This window comes from Salvelinus alpinus, chromosome 23 (assembly GCF_045679555.1).
Source record: "Salvelinus alpinus chromosome 23, SLU_Salpinus.1, whole genome shotgun sequence".
NCBI classification, from domain to species: domain Eukaryota; kingdom Metazoa; phylum Chordata; class Actinopteri; order Salmoniformes; family Salmonidae; genus Salvelinus; species Salvelinus alpinus.
Genome location: NC_092108.1, coordinates 50,356,894 through 50,371,661, shown reverse-complemented (window position 1 = coordinate 50,371,661; position 14,768 = coordinate 50,356,894). Strand labels below are relative to the sequence as shown.

General features: G+C 41.0%; 1 protein-coding gene across 1 annotated transcript in view; it reads left to right on the top strand.

The window, feature by feature from the left end:
• Window positions 1-14,768, top strand: part of LOC139551221 (cadherin-7-like) — a 186,675-nt gene that overhangs the window by 110,136 nt on the left and 61,771 nt on the right. Inside the window, exon 9 of the mRNA XM_071362697.1 lies at window positions 4,365-4,486. Coding sequence (XP_071218798.1) covers window positions 4,365-4,486 — 122 coding nt within the window. The remainder of the gene's footprint in view (window positions 1-4,364; window positions 4,487-14,768) is intronic.

Below are 14,768 nucleotides of genomic sequence, written 5' to 3'. Positions count from 1 at the left end.
ATTTCTTAGAGAAGTACATACAGTCTTGTCGATATTTAAAATCATTTGTCATCCATTTAGAAACATGTACAATAGCTTCAGTTAACTTGTTAACAACCAATTGTCTATTTTTTGAGTGTACATAAAGAACTGTATCATCTGCATGTTAACTTGTTGGCAAGCAAGTGGGAGATCATTTATATAGATGGTTAACAGAAGTGGGCCTAATATTGACCCTTGTGGGACCCCAATGTTATAGTTAAGAGAGTTCATTGAAATGGTTACTTGCATAGATAGCGAGTCTTTTGTTTAGACATATAGCTAGCTAGCTAAACAATGAACAATTATCCGAACTCATAACGTTACTACCCTGCATGAATCTACAGGTAGCTAACCACCAGGTTCAATGTTAGCTAGCTAGTTAACATTAAGCTATAACTAGCAATGCAACTGGCTCTGTGATCCAAATAATATTACTACACAGATCATACATGTAAGGTTAGCTAGTGAGCCAGCCAGCTAACGTTAGCTAGCTAGCTAACAGTACGCTTTAACTTGAAATGAAAACAACTTTGACAAAATAAGAAATGTGTAATATCTGAAAATGTAGCTAGCTAGTCTATCTTACCTGTATACATGGATGGATTCTTCTCCCTCTCTGTCATGGATGCGATGGTTGCCCATAGTTTGAAGATGTAATCCGGAGACAGATGTTTTATACCATAGCCTTCTGTGTTCTCTTTTCGACCCTCTTTGCATAATTGCAATCAAACGGCAGAATCTCCTTAGCTATCATACTCTAATTCCACTGATTTCAAAACTTGGCCTTCCAAAAAGTGGAGAACAACGCTTTTGCAGTTCTACTACGTGATATCTTAAAAAAAAATGCACGTTGGAAAGGATTACCTACACATACTGACCAGCTGACAGAAGCGTGCTACATGGCAGACCAATCCAAACTCATCTCTCGGCATGTCCAGCCCACCTACAATCATGGCTAGCGGGAAGGTTCATGTCTTTTTCCATTGCTAAGCCAACTAGACTCCTAAAATATATTTTGATTTGTTTAACACTTTTTTGGTTACTACGTAATTCCATATGTGTTATTTCATAGTTTCGATGACTTCACTATTATTCTACAATGTTAAATAGTTTCAATAAAGAAAAACCCTGGAACGAGTAGGTGTGTCCAAACCTTTTACTTGTACTGTCCTAATATTGAGTTGCATCCCCTTTTCGTGGGCGTGGAAGATTTTTTTGTATGAGATAGGACTGTTGTCGGGGGATTGTTGTGTTTGGCCCCTCTGGCCCCCCTCCCAGAGGTTTCTTTTCACTTCATCTGCTGACTCGAGCCAAAATCCTCACTCCTCCCTAGCTCCGCAGCTGGCCTGCCTTATCAGAGACTAACTATTGCCCTTTGTGTCCTTCCTTAGAAACATGGATTTTATGCACCCCCATTGTCTCACTCAGTAACTTTCCATATGGCAAGTCCTTATCTACCCTTCTATTGACCCAACATATACATTCCTTATACATGCAAATAATCAATAAGTTCTAGTATGGTAACATGAATAAGTATATTTCAAGATGGAATCCAACACTAGTAAGACAAAATGTCTAGACCAATTAATTAAATATACCTCTTGATTATAAAGATGTTATATGTGCTACATTATCATGCATCTCATACAGAATGTGTCCATAGGGCCATAGGTCATTATACTATACACAAAGTTTGTAGGAAGTTGCAAATGAGATAAAAAATAGTCTGATTTAAAATATCTGTATTTATACCTTCAAACGATTCTACAGTGGAGAATTTAGCGTGCCGAGTAACCTTGACCTGTCTGTTATCCCTGATTCATAATTTATATTAAGGTAAAGATTCAGATGAAGATGACGTGAACAAGACAAAATGAGCTTGTTAAAAAGCAAACATACAGTACGTTGTCTGGCCATGAAAACCACTGAGTTGTCGTCGAGCTCTGACTCTTTATGAGGAAACTTCCAGACTTCCTACACAGACTGTTTTCTGATGGCTTTAAAATGAATGTTTTCTTAAAGGGATAGTTCACCCAAATTAGAAAAGTACTTATTGGTGCTCTTACCCAGTCTATTTACAAAGTAATACAGCAACCCATGCTTTGGTTTTGTTTACCTGGACACTGTTGCCAAATGCTAACTTTTTAGTCTCTGAAATTGTCTGAAATTGATCCTGTAGCTCTATGAAGTTAACTTAAGACACTTACAGATACAGGTGTGTGGTGAATGTGTCAGTCAATCGTGTTAGGTTCTTATATTTCAGAGTAAATAACCCAAGGACACTAGAGAAGCTTAACCAAGTTTAATTCTTCCCAAAGGTTCTGTACAGCTGTATTCAGACAACACAACATTTGTCCCATCCAGATATTTATATCCCACTTAACCTGTTATGGCTGCAGCCCGACGTCAGCCCGACGCCGGTACACCTATGACAACATCCAGCTCAAGTGCAGGGCGCGAAATTCAAAATCTATTTTTTTTAAATATTTAACTTTCACACATTAACAAGTCCAATACAGCATTTGAAAGATAAACATCTTGTCAATCCAGCCAACATGTCCGATTTTTTAAATGTTTTACAGAGAAAACACCACATATATTTATGTTAGCTCACCACCAAATAAAAAAGGAGGACAGACATTTTTCACAGCACAAGTAGGATGCAAGTAGGATGCACAAGCCAACCTAACTAACCTAGAACCAACCTAAATAACCTAGAAAAAACTACCTCAGATGACAGTCCTATAACATGTTACACAATAAATCTATGTTTTGTTCAAAAAATGTGCATATTTTAGCTATAAATCAGTTTTACATTACTGCTACCATCATAGCTACAGTCAGAAATCGCACGGGAGTAGCCAGAGAAAATACAGACACCAACGTCAACTACTAATTACACATCATAAAACATTTCAGAACAATATATGGTGGATAGCTAATGAAAGAGAAAGATCTTGTGAATAGAGCCAATATTTCCGATTTTTCAAGTGTTTTACAGCGAAAACACAATATATCGTCATATTAGCTTACTACAATAGCTAACATCACAACAGCATTGACTCAAGGCAAACGGTAGCATAGCACAGTTCGACAGATATATGAAAAAGCATCCCAAATTGGGTCCTTATCTTTGTTGATCTTCCATCAGAATGTTCTCCAAGGGGTCCTTTGTTCAGAAATGTCTTTATTTCGATCCAGAACGAACAATTTCCCTCTTGAATTAGCAAGCACACTGGCAGTGCGACGCTAACCTCTCCATCTTGAAAAAATTATTGCGTCGCATCACGTCTAAAGTCCAGAATACATTTCAATAATATAATTAAACTATATTGAAATAACATACTTTAGGATGATATTGTGACATGTATCAAATAAAATCGAAGCCAGAGATCATATTCACCTTTACAGAGTGTTTTCCAGGAGCCGAGTCCAGGTCCTACTTCGCGCCCAGAAAGAAAAATAAACTGCGCAACACTCACTCCAAGAGGTTGTGTTCAATCCCAGGACGAGATAATCAAGTGATTTCTTCTCTCACTTCCGCATGACACCCAGAGGAAGGCGTATGACGTGTTTCTACAGTCCTAAGTGACATGCCCTTTTATAGACAAGGGCTTGAAGAGCGACATCGATTTTGGAAATCTCACTTCCGGATAGGAAATGGGCTGTAAAAATAGTTCTGTTCCACTTAGAGAAATAATTAAAACGGTTTTAGAAACTACAGACTGTTTCCTATCCAATGGTAATAATAATATGCATATTGTAAGAGCAAAAATTGATTAAGAGGCCGTTTGAAAATTTGCACATATTTTCCAGTTTTTCAATACGCCCCCTGCAGCCATAACAAGTTAAGACACTCCTCCTCCTCTCCAATCCTTACAATTTATGGCTCTACAGGAAGCTAATAAAGAGGGTAACAGGATACCAAACATTTATTACTCTCTTAGGAGACTCTGTCCTCACCTCCTGACCTCAACCCCTCTTTCATCTAATACACAGATGTCCATCTGTCTTTCCGTTATCAACACGTCGCTCTCCTCTCCATCAAACACATTCCAAAGCCTTCTGGCTTTCTACAGAGAACCCTTAACTTCCTCCTTTGATTCTATGCTTCTTCTCTATCATTTATTTAATATCTCAATGTTCAAAATGTCAAACCCAACAATGGAAACTGATGTTGTTTTAGGGCAGGACATGCAACTGGGTATTGCTTCAAACATTTAGCTTCCCTGCATTTACACCATCAGCTACCAGATACATGCTTCAAAGACCAGTGCATTTGGTTGACCCTTGACCTCACCTCGATCCTTGACCTCATGTTTCTCTCTTGTTTATTTTTTCAGTGCACCCATTACAAGTGGGAAAGGGCATAATTCTGATCACAGTGACGGACATCAATGACAACGCACCCGTCTTCGCCATCGAGTACGAGACCTACCTTTGTGAGAGTGCCAGACCTGGACAGGTATGTCAACATCTAAATATCCTATGCCTCCAAAAGCTACTATTTGTAATGGAAAACCACAGTGACAAATACATTTTACACTGGACTGACACAATTTAATGTTCTGAGGCAGTTCAAAGAGGATGTGACGGGATTCTGGTAGTGCTGTTATATTGGGTAAAAAAATAATTTTGGCTGTCATTGTCGCAATTAAAACAAAACATGAATAATTGGACATATGAATAATTAGGCACATTTTGGAGACAGAAAACTATTATCTGCGCAATAATTCTCTCATAGTCAACTGTATAATTGCAGGAGTGGTCAGGTGAAAGGAGTTAGATGCGTCACATGGATCTCCATAGCAGGTGCCTAATCAGGGGATCAAAGCATTGTGCTGCCATGTGGAAAAAGTTTTTAAAGAGCGATGAAAAACAGGGGGATTGTTGGGGGGATTGTGGCATGAAATTGATTTGTGCGAAAGCGTGGTGTGGTATCAAGTGCTCGGTGTCAGCTCACCACGACAGCCAACTGGCCACGCTGACACCACATGTTTACTTATGCATCCTCCGTGGTGTGAGAGCACAGCTGAGATGTGTGTGTGTGTGTGTGTGTGTGTGTGTGTTGCCTGCTGCCTGCGTATGCATGTGTTTGACATTACACCTGTGTGTGTGACGAAATGGCATCATTAAGACGTTCATGCTATTGCAAATAAGCTCCACATTCCCGCATTCCATACGAAAATAATAGCAGTGAATTTTTCACACCACATTGGCATTCCCCATACTCAAAAATGTATTGTATTACACCAATTGAAAGACAGTTAAACGGTCTCTTCAAGCAGCCATTATAATAATATACCTTCACACACATCTGTCCGAAAACAATTACAATGGGAGATGATAGCTGACAACGTCTTAACTTTAGCTAATTTTTATTCATTATTACAGGAAAATAAACTCACAACAGGATCATTCCTTACAAGTTAATGTCAAGCTAATTACATAAAATAACTTACAGTTGTGAGTGTGACGTAATAAAAGCAAGGCATTCTGATCATTTTTGAACTTGGACACTGTCTTGTTGGCCTAACTTTATATCCTAATTTGTCTTTGGTGCAGGTCATGTTGTTCTTCATATTACCATCTCTGGTAAACACACACTATATCAAATAAAAGCTACGTTTATTTGTCACATGCACAGGATACAGAAGGTGTAAACGGTACAGTGAAATGGTTAAATGCATAGTGGAGTCTTATGTTTACGTATGTAGCTAATCCCAACTCATAAGGTTACTACCATGCATGATTCTGCAGGTAGCTAAAGCTAACCAACTAGGTTCAATATTAGCTAGCTAGCTAACATTAGGCTATTACTAGCAATGCAAATGGATTTCTGAGATACGAAAAATATTTACGACACAGATAATACACGTAACATTAGCAAGCAAGCCAGCCATTCCACTGATTTCAAAACTCGGTCAACTTCTTCTGTGACAACAACACGGTTGATCGCCGTTAAAGTCTGCAGGTCTGCCCAAGCTGACAGACAACAATGGTATGTTCCCCAATAACCAACCACAATCATTCACAATGTCAGCTCTGGATGAGTGGCATTTAAAACATGCACTCTGATGATTGATGAGGACAGCCTGCAACTCCTCCTCAACACAGGAGCTAATGTGTCTCTGATTAACTTAGAGACATATAGACAGTTTCTCCCACCAACCATTGGGCATCCCCTCAACTGCCCTATGTGGTTATGCCAACTCCAAAATTGACATTGTGGGATCCATCCAGCTACCTCTTAAATACGGGGAGAAAGCTTCGCCAGCTGTTTAGTTTTAATGTGTCTCGCCAATAGGGCTCGACCTGTTCAACAGCCTACCCTTCTCCCTTTTGGACACCAGTGGTTCAGAGATCTTCACTGTCGCCACCCTGTGGCAGCAACAGCACCCTGCACCCTGCGCTGGGATGCCTCTTCTCCTTTGCACATCAGCCCCTGATTGATCCCACCGTGACCCCCCCTCTACTCCGCGTTCCACTGGCCCTGCGAGCAGATTTCGTTGCCGAGCTCCAGCACCAGCTAGAGGAAGATATCATCAAGCCTATCGATGCATCCCCCTGGATCTCCAACCTGGTGGTGGTAAAAAATTAATCAGGGGGCCTGCGTACCTGTGTGGACCATAGAGCAGCAAATAAGACCATCATCCCAGATAAATAACCCCTGCCCACTGCTGAAGAGCTCACTTCTCTGTTCTACGACTCCACTGTGTTCACCAAGCTGGACTTCCATCAGGGATACCTACAGGTGCCGCTACACCACAGAAGCCGCAACCTCACAGCATACATCACACACTTAGCTGTCTTCCACTACAAGCGCATGGCATTCGGATTAAGCTCTCCCCAGCTGCTTCCAAAATATTATGATGTCTGTCTTCACGGGGATCCCATCTATCTCGATGACATTGTTGTTCATGGGCCCACTACCAGGGTCAATGATGAGCGCCTACACAGCGTGTTCACTTCACTGCCAAAACACCACCTCACTCTCAATGGAGAAAAGTGTTTCTTCTTCGCCCCTGCCATTGACTTTGTGGGATTTTGCCTCCTAGCCAAGGGGATTTCCCCACTCCCCCCCTTACACTGAAGTGATCCACCATATTCCAGAGCCAACCTCTGCTGCCCAGGTTGCATCCTTCCTGGGTATGATATCGTACAACCTCTGTTTCCTACCACAGAACTCATCCACAACCGCTCTGTTGCGCCACCTGCTGAATAAAGTGGTGCTCCGATGCTGTGCATCTCCTTAAATCACAGCTCATCTCATCACCGGTCTTGGCCCACTTCGACCTCCCAAGCACCACCCTTGTCACGTGCGATGCCTATGCCGTTGCCGTAGGAGCAGTGCTGTCCCGGCTGAAAAATGGACAGGAGAGGCCGATCGCCTTCGCCTCCCGAGCCCTTAGCCCACAGAGCAGAGATATTCTGTGGATGAGCGGGAGGCTCTAGCATGCGTCTGGGCATGTGAACGGTGGCACATGTATCTGTACTGACATGCATTCACACTTCGGACGGACCACTAAGCGCTCACCACCGTTCTGGCCACGTCTGGTACAGGCCTCAAACCTCTCCACCTCTACCACTGGTTGAACTTCTGCCTCAAGTTCATAAGTCTCTAAGAGCTTTACCCACCTGGATTGTACAATATTGACACATTGTTATTAAAACAATTCTTCAAGCTCTGTCAAGGTCATTGTTGATCATTGCTAGATTTTCAAGACGATTTAAGTCAAAACTAACTAGGCCACTCAAGAACATTCACTGCAGCCAACACCATGTTTGATATTTTGAAGAGTGATTCTCAGTGATGTTTTGTGTTGGATTTCCCCCGAACATAATGCTTTGCTTTACTCAGCAAACTGGATGCAGTTTATCACAGTGCCATCCGTTTTGTTACTAAAGCACCTTATACGACCCACCACTGCGACCTGTATGCCCTAGTCGGCTGGCCCTCGCTACATGTTCGTCGTCAGACCCACTGGCTCCAGGTCATCTACAAGGCTATACTAGGTAAAGTGCCGCCTTATCTCAGTTCACTGGTCACGATGGCTACACCCACCTGTAGCACGCGCTCCAGCAGGTGTATCTCACTGATCATCCCTAAAGCCAAAACCTCATTTGGACGCCTTTCCTTCCAGTTCTCTGCTGCCTGCGACTGGAACGAATTGCAAAAATCTCTGAAGTTGGAGACTTTTATCTCCCTCAACAACTTTAAACATCTGCTATCCGAGCAGCTAACCGATCGCTGCAGCTGTACATAGTCCATCGGTATATAGCCCACCCAATTTACCTACCTCACCCCCCCATACTGCTTTTATTTATTTACTTTTCTGCTCTTTTGCACACCAGTATCTCTACTTGCACATGATCATCTGATGATTTATCACTCCAGTGTTAATCTGCTAAATTGTAATTATTCGATTTATTGCCTACCTCCTCATGCCTTTTGCACACATTGTATATAGATTCTCTTTTTTCTACCATGTTATTGACTTGTTTATTGTTTACTCCATGTGTAACTCTGTGTTGTTGTCTGTTCACACTGCTATGCTTTATCTTGGCCAGGTCGCAGTTGCAAATGAGAACTTGTTCTCAACTAGCCTACCTGGTTAAATAACGGTGAAATAAATGTAAAAAATTGTATTTGCTTTGTATTTTTTTCAGTTTAACTTTAGTGCCTTCTTGCAAACAGGATGCATGTTGTGGAATATTTTTATTCTGTACAGTCTTTTCACTCTGTCATTTAGGTTAGTATTATGGGGTAACTACAATGTTGTTGATCTATCCTCAGTTTTTTGCTCTCACAGCCATCTGTAACTGTTTTAAAGTCCCCATTGGCCTCATGGTAAAATATCTGAGCGGTTTTCTTTCTCTCCGGCTACTGAGTTAGGAAGAACACCTGTATCTTTGTTGTGACTGGGTGTATTGATACACCATAAAGTGTAAATAATAACTTTCCCATGCTCAAAGGGATATTCAATGTCTGCTTTTTTATTTTTTTACCCATCTACCGATAGGTGCCCTTCTTTGCGATGCATTGGAAAACCTCCCTGGTCTTTGTGGTTGAATCTGTGTTTGAAATTCACTGCTTGAATGAGGGACTTTACATATACTTGTATATGTGGGGTACAGAGATGAGGTAGTCATTCAAAAACCATGTTAAACACTATTATTGCACACAGATAAACTTGTTATGTGACTTGTTATGCACATTTTTACCCCTGAATTTATTTAGGCTTGCCATAACAAAGGGGTTGAATATTTATTGACTCCAGATATTTCAGCTTTTCATTTTTAATTCATTTGTAAACATTTCTAAAAACATAATTCCACTTTGACGTGGGATATTGTGTGTAGGCCAGTGACACAAAATCTCAATGTAAATTTTAAATTCAGGCAGTAACACATCAAAATGTGAAAAAAGTCAAGAGGTGTGAATACTTTCTGAATGCACAGTATATATTAAATAGTCAGTGGTATAAGTTATATAATTAGTAGTATACAGACCTATGTCCAATGTATGCATGTTTCATTAATTTGAACAATAGGCTTAATTGAGCTAACATATGCCATTGCCCGTAGAGACACATAAGGCAAGGCCGAGGAGATGATATCTCCTATATGATAACTATACAGTATATTATAAACTGGGTGGTTCAATCCCTAAATGCTGATTGGCTGACAGCCGTGGTATATCAGACCATATATCACGGGTATGACAAAATATTTATTTTTACTGCCCTAATTACGTTGGTAACCAGTTTATAATAGCAATAAGGCACCTCGGGGTTTTGTGGTATATGGCCAATATACCAGGGCTAAGGGCTGTGTCCAGGCACTCCGCGATGCGTCGTGCTTAAGAACAGCTCTTAGCCGTGGTATATTGGCCATATACCACACCACCTTGGGCCTTATTACTTAATTATATACTCCTCCAATTCAAATCTGGACATCGAAGCCAGTTCCACAGCTTTTTTTGTCAATCCCCTCTAATCAGGGACTGATTTAGACCTGGGACACCAGGTGTGTTCAATTAATTATCAGTTAGAACAGAAAACCAGCAGTATCCCGGATCTCGTAGGGTGGGATTTGAATACCCTGTTATATAATGTAGTTAGTGGGATTCAATCTCATATGTAATGAGTATATAGTAAGTGTTATTCACACGTGGCTTGAATGAATACTTGTGAGTTGTTTAAAAGTTAGGCTTACATTTTTTGAGGAGATAATATATCCTATATGATAACTATTGGTAGTGGTTGTCAATATCCTATATAATAACTATATATATTAAATAGTTGTATTCACACCTGGATCAAATGTACAGTGCATTCGGATTAAGACTTTTACCACATTTTGTTAGTCTTATTCTAAAAATATATTTTTCATTCCCGTCATCAATCTACACATAATACACCATAGTGACAAAGCAAAAACAGGTTTTTAGAACATTTTGAAATATTATAATTAGCTAAGTTTTCAGACCCTTTACTCAGTATTTTGTTGAAGCACCTCTGGCAGCGATTACAGACTCAAGTATTTTTGGGAATGACGCTACAAGCTTGGCACACCTGTATTTGGGGAGTTTCTCCCATTCTTCTCTGCAGATCCTCTCAACGTCTGTCAGGTTGGATAGGGAGCGTCGCTGCACAGCTATTTTCAGGTCTTAACAAAATCCTGTCTCGGAGCTCTACGGACAATTCCTTCGACCTCATGGCTTGGTTTTTGCTCTGACATGCACTGTCAACTGTGAGACCTTATATAGACAGGTGTGTGCCTTTCCAAATCATGTCCAATCAAATGAATTTACCACAGGTGGGCTCTAATCAAGTTTTAGAAACATCTCAAGGATGATCAATGGAAACAGGATGCACCTGACCTCAATTTCGAGTCTCATAGCAAAGCGTCTGAATTCTTATGTAAATAAGGTATTGCTGTTTTTTATTTGCAATACATTAGCAAAAATGTCTAAACTGTTTTTGCTATGTCATTATGTGATATTGTGTTTAGATTGATGAGAAAAATTTATAATTTAATACATTTTAGAATAAGGCTGTATTGTAAAAAAATTGAAAAAGTCAAGGGGTCTGAATACTTTCCGAATGCACTATATGCATTTAAAAGTAAGACATGTTTTTAGTTTTTTTGTAGAGTACCTGAATACTACCCTGGTCTCAGTTCTGTTTGTGCTGTATAACCAATTACTATGGTCATTGTAATGCCAAACATGGAGCTTTCCTGACAAACGTGGAGTTGACATACTAAACTTTGAGTTGACATAGCATGACAACAACTACACTGAACGGAAATATAAATGCAACATGTAAAAATGTCAACAATTTTACTGAGTTACAGTCCATATAAGGAAATCAGTCAATTGAAATACATTCATTACACCCTAATCTATGGATTTCACATGACTGGGAATACAGATATGCATCTGTTGGTCACAGATACCTTAAATAAAAGGTAGGGGTGTGGATCAGAAAACCAGTCAGTACCTGGTATGACCACCATCTGCCTCATGCAGCGCGACACATCTCCTTTGCATAAAGTTGATCGGGCTGTTGATTCTGGCTTGTGGAATGTTGTCCCATTCCTCTTCAATGGTTGTGCAAAGTTGTTGGATATTAGCGGGAACTGGAACACGCTGTCGTACACAACGATCCAGAGCATCCCAAACGTGCTCATTGGTGACATGTCTGGTAAGTATGCAGGCCATGGACATTTTCAGCTTCCAGGAATTGTGTGCAGATCCTTGCGACATGGGGCCGTGCATTATCATGCTGAAACATGAGGTGATGGCGGCGGATGAATGGCACGACAATGGGCCTCAGGATCTCGTCACGGTATCTCTGTGCATTCAAATTGCCATGGATAAAATGCAATTGTGTTCATTGTCCGTAGCTTATGCCTGCTCATACCATAACCCCACCGCCACCATGGGGCTCTTTGCTCACAACGTTGACACCAGCAAACCGCTCACTCACACAACGCCATCTGCTATCTGCCTGGGACAGTTGTAACTGGGATTCATCCGTGAAGAAGATACTTCTCCAGCATGCCAGTGGCCATCGAAGGTGAGAATTTGCCCACTGTTATGACACCAAACTGCAGTCAGGTCAAGACCCTGATGAGGATGACTAGCATGTAGATGAGCTTCGCAGAGATGGTTTCTGACAGTTTGTACAAACCCACAGTTTCATCAGCTGTCCGGGTGGCTGGTCTCAGACGATCCCGCAGGTAAAGATGCCGGATGTGGAGGTCCTGGGCTGGCGTGGTTACATGTGGTCTTTGGTTGTGAGGCGGGTTGGACGTACTGCCAAATTCTCTAAAACAACGTTGGAGGCGGCTTATGCTAAAGAAAGTAACAGTCAATTCTCTGGCATCAGCTCTGGTGGACATTCCTGCAGTCAGCATGCCAATTGCACGCTCCCTAAAAACTTGAGAAATCTTTGTTGTGTGACAAAACTGGACATTTTAGAGTGGCCTTTTTCTGGCAACCTATTGGGATTAGGCTAGATGATTTGAGGATGGTGATGCCAGATGATGATGATGGAGTTGACTTGCTGGCCCTGATGTCTTTCTAAGCTCAACCTCTCTGTAGCCTGGACTTAGTTCTCCACCACAACTAACGTGTAGCACCCACTTGAGTGATGCCTTTTCAGCTGCTATTGCGCAAAGAAGCTCACCACACATCAGTCCAGAGCAGTAGTCATCCTCCTCACGAGCTCTTTGCCATTTCCACAATTCAGTCAGGTCTCATTGATCAAGAAGTCTGTGCTGAGTGAAATGCATATTTTAAATGCAGCAGGCTTCTTAGCCAGCCAAACTAAACAAGCAGACTTGCCATCAGTCCTTCAACTCCATGGGTAAAAATAACCATATATATCCAATCAACGACACTCAATCATCTAAAATATGTACAAAATATACAGAGCTCTCTGTTTAGGCTACCTTACAGAGCCATGGCAGCCATTATGTGATTCATAAAAACGATCAAAATGAGCCCCTGGTTGCAGCACTGGGAGACACACTGACAAAAACGAAATAAAAAATACTAGCCTACATACAGTGCTGTGAAAAAGTATGTGCCCCCTTTCTAATTTTCTCTACATTTGCATTTTTTTTATACTGAATGTTATCAGATCTTCAACCTAAACCTAATATTAGATAAAGAGAACCTGAGTCAATAAATAACACAACAATGATATAGCTACATTTATTTCATAGACAAAGTTTGCAACACCCAATGCCCCTGTGTGAAAAAGTCATTGCCCCCTTACACCCAATAACTGGTTGTGCCACCTTTAGCTCCAATGACTCCAACCAAACGCTTCCTGTATTTGTTGATCAGACTCTCAAGTCGCTGTGGAGGAATTTTGGCCCACTCTTCCATGCAGAACTGCATTAACTCAGCGACATTTGTGGGTTTTCAAGCATGAACTGATCATTTCAAGTCCTGCCACAACATCTCAATTGGGATTACGTCTGGACTTTCAAAAACTTCAAATTTGTTGCTTTTTAGCCCTTATCATGTAGACTTGATTGTGTGTTTTGGGTCATTCTCTTCCTGCATGACCCAGCTGCGCTTCAGCTTCAGCTCACAGACAGCTCACAGCCTGACATTCTCCTGTAGAATTTTCTGATACAGAACAGAATTGATGGTTCCTTCTATTAAGGCAAGTTGTCCAGGTCCTGACGCAGCAAACCATCCCCAAACATCACACTCCCACCACCATGCTTGACTGTTGGTATAAGGTTCTTACTGTGGAATGCAGTGGTTGGTTATCGCCAGGCATAATGGGACCGATGTCATCCAAAAATGTATACTTTTGAATCATCTGTCCATAGAACATTCTTCCAAGAGTCTTGATGATCTTCCAGGTGCTTTTTAGCAAACTTCAGTCAACTTTTTGGACGAGATGGGTCTCATGTCGAGAGTAGGAGTAGAAAATAATATATTTTGCATTGGCAAAATGAAAGTTCAAAATTGGTTACTGAAACAGACACACTCAAATCCGATAGGTTAACCAGAGAAATAAGAAACAGACTAGAGGTAAATCATATCTGTATGCACTCACAAGCATTTACACTATGATCATTGCATCAATCATATTCATCCACAATTCGAATGTATATGATATTTACAAGGCCAACGTCAACAGTACCTTAGACTCCTGTGAGTTCAGTATTTACTGCCTATACCTGATTGTAATCAGATGACAATGCCAATCCTGTAAAAAGAAACAACATGACTGTGTCCCTGATTGACTATGCTGCTTTGAAGCTGCTGCAAAGAGTGCTTAAAGACAATTTATTTCCTCCATTAGAGACTTATATTCAAACTGCAGAGAGAGGGCGAGATGGAGGGAAGAGAGAAGGAGAGAGAGGCGCAGATTGTGTTTCCACATAATACCCTGTGGAAACATCATTGTTTGCACTGAAGCAAATTAGGCCCAGCTTGTTCAAGTACCCACTCTAAATCGTATTTGTTGTTCCCTTACTGTCAGTGGTGTGTATTCATGGTTGCCAAGGGAAGCCAGGCTTCCCCAAATATTTGTCTCTGTGTTTTCATAATTTTCCCAATTTGCAAGTGGCTAAATCTCACTGGAGAAATCATCCGATCGAGGGAAACAGCGCCCCTCTGTCTGAGTATTTGTAGCCCATGTGTCTGATGCTGTCTGGAACAAAAGAGTATGACATCTTGCCGCTGTAGCATTTGATTGATTGATACCAGC